Consider the following 12,698-nt stretch of genomic DNA (forward strand, 5'->3'; position numbering starts at 1 on the left):
ACTTTGCCTTTTGATCTTTTCCAGCATTTAGAAGAGTGCCAAGTCCAGAGAAGAGACAAAAACATTTGATTGATGTACATTGAGAGGATTAAGGAGTTATGGAGAATTCATTATAGAAGTCTCCTTAAACAAGTGTCTAGTATTTTCCAATGATATTTAAACACCATTTATTTGGCACCCAGCCTATACCTATACACACAGAATCATATTTCAACCATACAAAAATATGATGTTTGTGTGATTGTTCCTGTTCTAAAGATAAAAAGTACCTTCACAGAGGTTAAACAGCTTAAATAGTGTCTCACACACAGCTAGAAGCTGGCTGGCTGCCAAAGGATTAGAAGCCAATTCTGTCTGACTTCAGAGCTGTCTGGCACTCTTTCCATCTGGGGACACTGCTTTAAACTCGGTTTCTGTATTTGAAAAGTGAGGAAGATATGCGGTGTTTTACATAATGGATGACAGGGTTTTGTATATCATTGCTTGTGCCATTGAGATGTTAGAGATTTCTACATTGTCATATCAATATCAATAAGTCAAAGAGTTAAGATGAGCAATTATTTAATCACTAGACAATCTACTAGAATTGAAGTAACTGGATGGTGGGAGCTACTGCTGAAGGGGGAGGTTACAGATAAGTAGAGTAAAGAGGCTGGAAAGATCTGTTTGGTAACTGATTGGTGACATCAGTATATATTTATGTTTAGCTTCATATACTTTTATATGTATATATTTATAGTTATATATAGAAATATTCATAGATATACACAGGTTAATATAGATGCATTTATTTCCTAGCTATGTCGGCTAAGAGGGCCTAGAAGCAATGACACCCAGGATCAAGGAGCACGCCTTTCTTCCCGATCTTGGTTTATAACAGCATTGTACAATGAAAAAAACCAGTGGTATTAGAAACAATGACTGCCTTAAGACTGGGCCAATAAATAAGCAAGATGAGCCTAGAATAGCTGGTCTTATAGTGCCAAGAAGTAAGAAAGGGATATCTGAAACAAACAGACTCACAAACACACAATGATGGGGATATGTCAAAGGGACATAAGAACTGAGAGAGTCATCAATGGCCAAGTTTAATAATTTGAGTAACCAAGTAAATTACTAGGTTAGAAACCCAAAGTATCAACATATTCACATATCCATACTGATATGAGTAAATGAGTACAAAGTAAATAAGTAAGAGAAAATAGACAAATCACTGTGCAGAAGAATTCCAAATAATTTATGCAGACAGCCTCAGGGAAGTAGAGCATAACTCTGTTCCTTAAGCATGGCTACAGAGAGACTTCCTTCCAAAGAACAAAGTATAGAAAACTGGAAAAAAAAGAATAACTTTAGAGTGGAGGAAACAGATAGATGCCATCTTAGTCAGATGACCAAGGTTAACATACCAGTGATAATTTATGTTGATAGTATGTTTCCTAGATATGATGTAATGAAAATGACACTTTACCTGTATAGTTTTCCCCCCCAAAACTCATCACCCAGTCTAATCATGAGAAAGGCACCCATTCCATCCGATGGTGAGATAATCTACAAAGTACTTGACCAGTATGCCTCAGAACTGTCAGTCATCAGATCAAGCAAAATTTGATAAACTATTATAGCTAACAGGAGCCTAAGGAGACAGGATGACTAAATGCACTATGGTATGCTGGATGGGATCCTGCGACAGAAATAGGATAATAAGTAAAACTAAGAAAACCTAAGTAAAATACGGACTGAGATGAATAATAATGTTTCAATATTGATTCATTAATAGTGACAGATGTACTGCACTATTGTAAGATGCTACTGATTGGGGACACTAGGTGTGGGGTATACGTGAACTGTCTGTACTGTCTTTGTAATCTTTTTATAAATATAAAACCATTTTAAATTTTATTTTTAAAAACTCAAATAGATGAAATAATGAGTCCACAATGGGAACTGTTACTAGCCTAAAGGACGGTTATTTTGCTTATTACACTGGTCCTCAAAGGTCAGCTCCATATAAAAGCTTCTATACAGAAACAAAATGTTTCTGCATATCCAAAAGGTGAAACTCAGATGTTATGTAAAGCGATATGTTTTATTCACAACTTGATTTCTTTAGTATTGTCTTCTTACACTAGGAAAGGAATAGTTGTATTTACAAGCAGAAATGCCCTAAGTCATCCTTCTCTTTTCATTTCAGGCTTACTTAATATAAGCTTAAGTGGGTAAAGAATGAGCAAAGGGTACCTGTGAGGAAGATGGATGAGATATATTACACCTGCCCTTGATGCTGACAAATCTGGCTGCAGTTACTTTAATGTGCACGATACCCATGAAATACTCTACAGTAGTGGGCGCGTGCTGCCATTCACAATTTGTGCATCATCATTATGTCCCCAGGAGCTGTCAGTGTCCCCACTTTGATCAGCTTTTACCCAAATGATGCAGAGATGGTCTTGCCAGAGAGGACATTATTCCTAAACTACTCTGAGTTGTCTTCTTCCCCAATTCTGAACCATTTTTAAAAGGCACTCTGTATTTAACCTCTAAGAAAACCAACTTTGGCAAACAATGACATTATTCAATCAAGCAGTCTTTGAAAGCTATACAATTTTTGTTTTTCAGTGATGTAAGTAAATAACAAAATATTCCACTTCAGCCTGGTTAAGTGTGCATTGATATTTATTTGATAGCTTCACTCTGAAACAGTTGATTATTTTGTTAAAGAAGTAAGTTTTAAAATAAAGCACAAATCTCCAATTGATAAGATCCTAATCTGTGCAACTAAGATGAGACAAAATCAGTTTTGAATGATACATGATGATGTATGTATTTCCCATGTAGTCATTCATGTATGCGTGCATTCAACAAATATTTATCAAATCTCTATATGCAAAATACTTTTCTGGTGCTAGAAATAGAGCAGTGAAGGAAACCAAATTAATCCTTCCTTCATAAGACATACACGTTAAATGCAATTTATGAATAGGAAGGTGACAACACCACCAATTATTGGGTAAAAACTGACAGTTACTTATAAGAAATACATCAGTCAAAAGGAGAATGTTTGCAAAGTAGTAAAGTAAATGAAGAATTTTCAAGGCCATCTTTATATATTTAGTAACATAGTGCAATAAATATACAGGACTAATGGGAAAATGAGTCTAATTCATGATTCGTGGTGACTCATAAAGCTATTCACTACTGATCAAAGTACATTAAAAAACTCCGCTGTCTTCCACAAGCCTCTGTTACTGTTTCTGCTTCACTAAATTTGCCACTTTGCTACAAACATGCTGATGAACTGGGGGCACATAGCTTACTTTTTCTTGTTTCTTGTCTTCTGGATGCTTTGTCCACCATGAAGAATATGGCATGACTTTCCCTCACAAGGAAATCAATAGGGACTCTGAATCTTTACCAAAATGTGACTGTGAGAACTGCCAATCTATTACAATTTCCATAGAAGTAAATATACAGCAATTTAAAAACTACTTTTAGATAATTTGGGCTTTAAATGCACACTAAGTGTTATTCTTGAAAAAACTTTATGGAATTTGGTACCTTTTTTTTTTTTTTTTTTTTTTTTTTTTTTTTTTTTTTTTAAATATATTTTATTGATTTTCCACAGAGAGGAAGCGAGACGGACAGAGAGCCAGAAACACCGATGAGAGAGAAACATTGATCAGCCGCCTCCCGCACACTCCCCACTGGGGATATGCCCGCAACCCAGGCACACGCCCTTGACCGGAATCGAACCCGGGACCCCTCAGTCCGCAGGCCGACGCTCCATCCACTGAGCCAAACCGGCCTCGGCGGAATTTGGTACCTTTAAGAAAACTAGATAAGGATGAAAATATGCATCCTCTGAACCTGAATATAAGAAAGGTCTGTGACTAAAAAAACAAAGTGCACATTAAAATACTGAAGTCATTATCACCCTATTATCCTATATAATAATAGGATAATATGAAAATTGACCCTAATGAAGGGATGGCCAGGAATGACCAGTTGCTATGATATGCACTGACAACCAGGGTGCAGACACTCAATCAATGCAGGACCTTCCCCCTGGTGGTCAGTGCACTCCCACAGGAGGAGCTCTGCTCAGCTACAAGCTGGACTGATGGTTGAGAGCTCAGTGGCAGTGGTGGGAGCCTCTCTCACCTCCTCCTCCGCAGTGCTAAGGAAGTCCTACTGTGGATGAGCCATCAGTCGGACATCCCCCGAGGGCTCCCAGGCTGCCAAAGGGATGTCTGACTGCTAGCTTAGGACCGATCCCCCAGGGAGTGGGCCTAAGCCAGCAGGTAAACATCCCTGGAGGGGTCCCCGACTGCAGAGAGGATACAGGCCGGGCTGAGGGACCACCCCACGTGCACGAATTTTCATGCACCGGGCCTCTAGTGGGTATATAAAACATGAAACAGTTAACTAATTTTGCTCTCTCACAGATATATGTCTGTTTATTTTAATTTTATTAAAAGACACACTTCACCCTTGAGTTTCATAGTTGAGTTCGTTGACATATAACTTAAAAATAAGGTGTAGTTTTTTTTTGTATGTTACTTTGCTTTGTCATCAATCACTCATTCCATTTATACTTAGTGGATGCTCCTCTGTCCCAGGCACTGATCTAAATCTAGAGTCAGTAGTAAATACAATAAACATATTTCTGCCCTCACAGAAAATTATATTCTACTTGAGAGGACAGAAAAAAGTAAATCTCTATTTAAGATATGATATTAGAAGATACAAGTGAAAGAACTAAGGAGAAAAATGAAACACTGAAGGAGCAGAGGGCTTGGTGAGGTGAGAAGAGATGGATGGAGATGAGAGTTAGTTACTCGAGTGGTAAAGTAGACAGGCACGGTCTCAGGGGAACCCAGAGGAAAGGGAGAGCTCTGGAGAAGCACCTCTGAGTGATGAATGCCAAGTGCTGTGGCCCTTGGGTAGGAGTGTGTCTGAAGTGCCTAAGAGCAGAAAGCCTGGGCAGGGCTGCTGAAGAACAATAGCAGGAAGTGGGGTGAGAGGACGCGCATGTGTTGATCCTTGTTTGAAAATCTGGGTTTGTGTTTTACTCTTGAGATAATCATATACATATAAATCATTTTTATATAAATGTACATTTTTAGTATATAAAATTGAATTTCAGCATATGTCTGATACTGTTTATAATGCTCTGCTGTTGATAGGCTATGACTCTGGTTATATCCTACTCATTATGTCTGCCATCATTAACATCTTATATGTACCTATTATATACATATATGTGTGTGTGTGTGTATATGCATATTATATCTAATATATATTATATCACAGGCACATCATTTATTAGATGATGATAGTCTTTCCCATATCTTTTATAGAAGCTAAAAGCTACAAAATAAAGCTAATCTACATTAAAAAAATGTTAGTCAATACCTCTTTATAATGTCAAACCCAGAGCCCACACAAGTATCAACAGATTGATAAAAATGGATGTTGAATCAAATATTCATATGTTTGGGAATTTAAAATATCCAGACATATCTGAAATAGCATGCAATTTGTTCTATTTTCATCAAAAAACCACTTTTTCTTGTATGATTTAGTAGACACTGGCCAATCACAACAAGCACCATAGGTGATTGTGACATCTCAAGAAATACTTGTGGGGAATAGAAACAAGGAAAATTTTTGTTTTATTTGCAATTGTTTCTAAGATATAACAGATTTTATAACATAGTTTTGAAGGAAACATGCACTATATTTAATATATAAATTAGTAATGATTATAGAACTCACAATTTCAAAAATAATAAATAAAAGAGAACCTTAAAGATGCAAAAATGTAGTAATATAGATAATTATGTATCTATTAGCATAATGGCATATATTATACAGAGTCAATAAATTTTAAGACAAGTATTTCAGGTCAATACAAATATCCTTATTAAGAAAAAGTAAAATCATTCATTTATGTTTCTAAACTTTATAGAAAAAAATGCAGACTTTAGTTTCTGTGTGACTACAGTTTTATGGTAGAAAATTTTCAGGATACTTAGTTGATTTATATTTGTAAAACACTTTACAATCTATAAAAACTTGTATTAAATAGAGAAAGTAAAATTGTTTCCAGGTTAAAAGAAAATTTAATTGTTTGGGATTTTTATTATACTGCCTTCCAGAAATGCCAATATATATTATACACAGTTGTAATTTCAGGGCTCTGTTAATCGTGCTACTCTTTATTTATACTATTTTGCAGCCCCCTCTCCAATCACCAATGTGAAAAAGGGGAAGATTGCAAAGAACAGCATCTCTTTGTCTTGGCAAGAGCCAGATCGCCCCAATGGAATCATCCTGGAGTATGAAATCAAATATTTTGAAAAGGTAGGACTAACAAAATAAAGATATCCTTTCTTCTTCTTCTTTTTTTTTTTTTTCATTTTAGAAACGGCAATTATCCAATTTGTAGAAAAGCCTGTTGCAATTTTATGTGTAAATCAATGACAATTGATTCTGCAGTCATGATTATGAAGGTGAGGAGTGTACAGGGAGCACGCTATGTGTGTCCTTTTGCTGCCAACTAGTTTATGCTGCCCGGATACTGCCATATAGTCTAACATCGGCTTAACTAGGTTTCACAGCATTAAGAGATGAAGTCATAGGACATTTTCAAAGTGTCACAAACACTCGAGTTGCTGACCTTCATGACTGACTGAGGTGTACTACAAGAAAAAGCGTTTGTGTACTGTCACCCTGCATAATGCCTATACTGTTAAGGAAGTGGGAACAGATAAGATGTGTATGTAATGTATACATTTTTAAAATCCATAACAAAGTAGCATAAAGTCCAAACACTGTACATAACATTTATTTTAAAATGTTGGGCCCAAAATTGGAAATGCGTGCCTCACATTCCCTATATTTTCTCGATTTCTTCACTGAGTTGACTCTTGGGTCCATTCTTACATGTTTGCCATAATAGTTTTTGAGGTCTGAAGGCAATAATCATCCTACTTCTTTTCTGGATCCACAACCAAGTGAGTCACTAATAAAGGAATCAAACAAATGGAAACCAAAGACGGGCCTATAATTTCTAAAGCTGGACCGGAGTATTTGGCTTAGATACGCAGCCATCATGAGTCTTCCAGCTCCCAGCCCCATTTCACTGTGATGTTTGTGGTCTGGATCTGAGTGACACACACCTCTAGAACCACCTGGGTTCTAACAGAGAAGATGAAGAGAGAGGAGTACCCAACCAGCCTTGTCATTAGTGGTAGGAGAAACTGACCCAGAAGTGTGTGTCCTACAGAAATAGAAGTGATGGTGGTTGTAGATTATAATGCAGAGAAGCAGATCCCAAGAGAGAAGGGTAAGGTTCAACACACTGACTCAATTGCTTCTCCCAGACTCACAGAGACATCACCCTTTTCCTCTTAAGGAAGAGTGAAGAGGGTGAGAGATAGTTCAAAAACTTACTTTGCAATACCTAAGAAGTTGCCCAAACTATACATGGGAAGAGAGTGGGGGAATAAATTATTATCCTTATACTACTGCAAAAATATAATGAAAAATGCTAATTTCTTATTAATAAAAAATACTTCAAAATCTAAAATTTTATGCATAGATAAGAGTGTAAGTAAATACACTGAAATAATTCATAGCATTATAGAATATATATTTTAATTTTTTTCTTTAATTGTTGATTTGACAATTACTTGTGTAAAAGTACAACAAAGTACAAAACAGTAGGATGTGTGGGGAGGTTGAGAGCAAGGCTAACTACATATTCTTTCTAGGTCTTCTCTGCCTGTACAATGTTTGTATACTGATTTTATAAATAAATGAGTAAACAGAAAATTATTTCTTTTGAAATTGTTTTCCTAGGAATGACTTGATGTAAATTATTGACTTAATGTAAACTATTGGGTCATTAGGGAACATAAATGAAGATACTTATATTTCACAGAAAATACTTCATCAAATACATTATTCACCAACAATGCTCTAAGAGAATAATTCTAAGAAAAACCAATGTTGAGACATGGTTTATAGATTTTATTGTAAAAACAAGTAAATTAAGTAAAATGTTATATTAATTATCCCTAGCTGATCCCTGTTTCTCCAAACTGAAATCTGAATTCAACAGGTCTACAATTTAAACACATTCTGTATCCAAATATAATTTGTTAAATTAAAGTTTGCATTTCTTACTCAAGTGTTTATAAACTTTTTTTTTATTGAATACTCATGCAAAGTTAGGTAACTAGAAATATCTCTCTCTCTCTATATATATATAGATAGATAGATAGATAGATGGAATATTTGTAAATATTATAAGTTCCCAAATTTTTGTTGTAATTAAATTTGATTTTGTAAAAGTTGAAATGCATAATGGCACTTAAAAATAACTATACACCAAAAACTATGCATCTGAATATCTGTCTCTTAGATGAAATAAAGTTCAAGAGCAGGGAGACTAAACGTTCTATAAGTACTTCTTTTTTTAAAAAAAATATATTTTTACTAGAGGCCCGATGCATAAAATTCATGCAAGGGGTTCGGCACTTGCAGCCCTGGCTGCCTTGGCTCTCGCAGCCACGGTGGCTGGCCTGGCTTCATCCAGAAGGTTGTCCGGAAAGTCATTCCACCGTTCGACTGTCTGCTCTAATTAGCATATTATGCTTTTATTATTATAGATTGATTTCAGAAAGAAAGGGAGAGGGAGAGATAGAAACATTAGTGATGAGAAAAAGTCATTAATTGGCTGACTCCTGCATGAGCCCACAACCTGGGTATGTGTCCTTGCCAGAATTGAACCCAGGACCCTTCAGTCCCCAGGCCGACACTCAATCCATTGAGCCAAACTGGCTAGAGCAAGTGCTTCATTATAAGCATAGTTTTTCTACCCTGAAGCAACTACCTGGGCCAATGTCTGGTTTTTCCTTTTTGTCTTTAAAGAAATTATCTTATTTTTCACATTTATGAATAAACTTTGATTATTTTTATGATTACTTCCCAGCATCTGTATGAGTGCCATATATACAGAGGTGGGCAAAAATAGGTTGATAGTTGTCCATATGGAAAATAATACAATAATTAATAAATAATAACACAAGAATAAACTCTGTGTTTCACATACTCACAACTGTAAACCTACTTTTGTCCCTCCTCTATAATATAGAAGCAATTCTTTATCTCTTTTTAAAAATTTTAGGCTGCTACTAGAGTTACTCAACAAGTGGTGGAGCAGAGTTATTTTCTATTAATATTTCTTCTAATGATTGTATTTATGTGATGGAATTTTATTTGTAGTTTAATTTCTTTTAAAATAATTTCTTTCAGTAAGATTTGGTTTTATATTTAATATTTTATATATAATTCTGTATTAACACAGTTTATTACCTATATAACTCAAAGTAAGAAAAATGATTTGGGAAAAGTGAGTTCTACACATTCCCCAATAAACAAATAATAAATTGCCTACCTACATGAAATAAAAATCAACAAAACCTTTTATATGATACACTAAAGGCCCAGTGCATGAAATTCATGCACGAGTAGGGTCCCTAGGCCTGGCCAGTGATCAGGGCAGATCCGGGCCTTCTGGCTGCCAGCCAGGGCCTTCCTTCCCTGGCTGCCAGCTGCAGGCCAGAGCCTTCCTTTGTACCACGCTGCCCCCTGGTGGTCAGTGCATGTCATAATGAGCAATCAAACTCCTAGTCTCCTGGTCGAACTCCCAAGGGATCACTTTGCATATTAGCCTTTTATATATATATAGATTATTTGGATAAGTTATTAACTTTTTTGGTCAATATTTTTTATAATAAAGATATTAAATCCCAGACCTTTTTGCCAAGCTAAAATATTGAGCGAATCAATAAAAAAACATGTAAACTTTAGTTTTGATTTTGCTTCACACTTTCAGAAGAAGGAAAAAAAAAAGGATAATGAGCTTTTATACCATGTATTAAGATAGGGGTCCTGACAGGTTTCCAGAGTTCATTTGGAACCTTCTGAATGCCACCACTACTTTCCTGATTGGCTCTTGGCCAGACACAGGTGGCAGAGCTTTCCAGGGCTCATGCATTTGCCAGCTGGCATTTCTGCCTGCAATCGCCCTGCTCTAATAGAGGTCATTGGGCCTCCCTGCTCCCGCATCGTGATGGGCCCATTGCCATCTCTTAATTAAAGGCAGAGACTAAGGGAAGCTGCCCCTGGGCAGGGTGTTAGCCAGCTGGCTCCCTCTGTCCAGGCCCTCCCCTCCTTGCTTGTGAACAGTGTTTGCTAAGCAGCTGGGGAAATGTAGCTCATTTGGCTCAGCGGGGAAGGGGGCAGGAAGGCAGCAAAAGCCACTGCCTGAACCAAGGACTTGGCAGCCTGCTGTCATGTGGTTGTGGGTATTAAGATGTGTACATAGGATTTGTGATATGGAGGAAATTTTAATCTGACAGTGATTGAAAGGAGTGGAGCAAAGGCAAATTTTGGAAGATATTTAGATAATTCAACATGTGTGTTTACGGGCTTTGATCCCTTAGACATATGCTTTGCTAAGTCCCTTCAATAAGATAGTATTCAACTACTCATAGAGACAATGTACAATTACACCCATGATAAGGAACCACTAAGACATACATAATGTTAACAGATAAATTAGAATGTTGCAAAATTGTGTGCAAGTAATATTATATAGATAATGCATTATTTCAAGGAGGAAATTTCCAGTTTCCTTGCCATGTTTTTTCTTCTTTTTTTCTCACAAAATGTATTCCTTGTGACTTCAATAGTTAGGAGTTTCAACCATGTAAGCTTGTTTTTTTTCTTTTCCTTAGAAGAATTTATCAACATTCTATAGGGTTAAATCAAATTTACCTACAACCTATGATGTTATAGAAGTTGTGCTGGGTGCTATGTATATTATCTCCATCTCTCTCTCTCTGTGCTCACGATGCTCTTGATAAATAATTTCATCCCATTTTAAATGTCAAATAAAAATAAACGGAGTCACTTTAAAACAGAGTTTGAACCAGAGGAACCGCCTTGCATATTTTATGCTTCAAACTTTGAGAATGTTCAAACAGGGCAGAATGACCTTTGGCCTAGGCCTAAAGCAACATTGAATCCCAAATAACTGTGTGTAAAAATAACATGAAATCAGATATTATGACTAACTATCTGATGACTACTGAACTAAAATCTTTTTAAAAAAGTTTTACAATTGACATCACTATGTGAGCTTTTCTATAGCAATAGAAATGCCTTCCATTTATGTACTCATTCCCCCTTCTTTTTCTAAGTATCCTCTGCCCTTGTCTCCTAATCAGAACACTACATGGGCTTCTGCGTGAATCAGCGCTTTACTGAAGAGCTATCCTTTGATCTCAAATAAAGGCTTGTTGCTTCTCACTTTGAAAGGATTTTTATTTTTAGGTTAACATATCAAAGGAAAAACAGAGGTTGAGTTGTATACTCACATTTACACCCATACTTGAATTACATGGCTGAATTTCGAACACTGATATTCCTGTGAACTTTTCTTAAAAAAAAAAATCTTTTTACTTTATACTATAAATGTTAATATTTTATGTAACAATCATAGCTATATCAAATATATCAGAATCTTAACTTTAGTTTTGTCTAGATGGTTTTTCACCAACTTAAATTCTCTTTAAACTAATTGCAAATAATGGCAAACTGATATTATATCATTTCTTACTGAAAATTACTGCTTCAGTCACAAGCTGGGACGTTTAATAGCATTGAGAAAGACTTGCATATTCAGTCACAACCTTGAGCATACTCAGAACATCAGTACACACGATATTGTATAGAACAGTGATGGCGAACCTTTTGAGCTCAGTGTGTCAGCATTTTGAAAAACCCTAACTTAAATCTGGTGCCATGTCACATATAGAAATTTTTTGATATTTGCAACCATAGTAAAACAAAGACTTAAATGTTTTGATATTTGCAACCATAGTAAAACAAAGACTTATATTTTTGATATTTATTTTATATATTTAAATGTCATTTAACAAAGAAAAATCAACCAAAAAAATGAGTTCACGTGTCACCTCTGACACGTGTGTCATAGGTTCGCCATCACTGGTATAGAAGCTATTTGCCTCTTTTAAAAGATAATCTGCTTTTTCACTGCTGTATTCTTAGCATATAGAAGGGGTATTAGAGAGATGAGAGAAGACCAGTAAATGTTTGTGAATGAAGAAAATTACTGAAATTACTAGTCAAATTTTATAGGATTTAATTATCTACTTTAAATCCTTTGCAAAACTCTAAAAAATTTTTCCTAAACACTTTAAAGATTAGGCACTTAAATTAATCTATGTATTAAAAAAACATGAAGATCAATTGTTTACATGGACTAAATCAGAAGACCTATTTGAATTAGAAATGAGACCATACCAATTTGGAGAGGTTTGGATATATTTAACCCTAAGATAAATTTACATGTTTGATCATATTACATGAGGAATGATAAAACTGCTATGAAACAAGGAGGTTTATAAGGTTGTATAATTTAGATTTTATTGGTGGTAGTATAGAACATGGATAGAAGTTGATATGTCAAATTATTTAAAACATTAAAATAATATTTAGGACAATTAAAACACATATTTTGCAGTTTAGTGTTTACACACACATTACCTATTTCATTCTTTTTTTTTTTTTTTAATATATTTTATTGATTTTTTACAGAGAGG

General features: G+C 35.4%; 1 protein-coding gene across 8 annotated transcripts in view; it reads left to right on the forward strand.

Moving 5' to 3' along the window:
• The window catches only part of EPHA5 (EPH receptor A5), a 327,662-nt gene that overhangs the window by 219,123 nt on the left and 95,841 nt on the right, over window positions 1-12,698 (forward strand). For all 8 annotated transcript variants that reach the window (XM_070395748.1, XM_070395765.1, XM_070395757.1 and 5 more), the window contains one exon: window positions 6,239-6,363. In XM_070395748.1, the coding sequence (XP_070251849.1) occupies window positions 6,239-6,363 (125 nt within the window). The remainder of the gene's footprint in view (window positions 1-6,238; window positions 6,364-12,698) is intronic.

The sequence above is a fragment of the Myotis yumanensis genome, unplaced genomic scaffold, assembly GCF_028538775.1.
Source record: "Myotis yumanensis isolate MYYU_CA2020_CCGP unplaced genomic scaffold, mMyoYum1.0.hap1 SCAF_1, whole genome shotgun sequence".
Classification (NCBI taxonomy): domain Eukaryota; kingdom Metazoa; phylum Chordata; class Mammalia; order Chiroptera; family Vespertilionidae; genus Myotis; species Myotis yumanensis.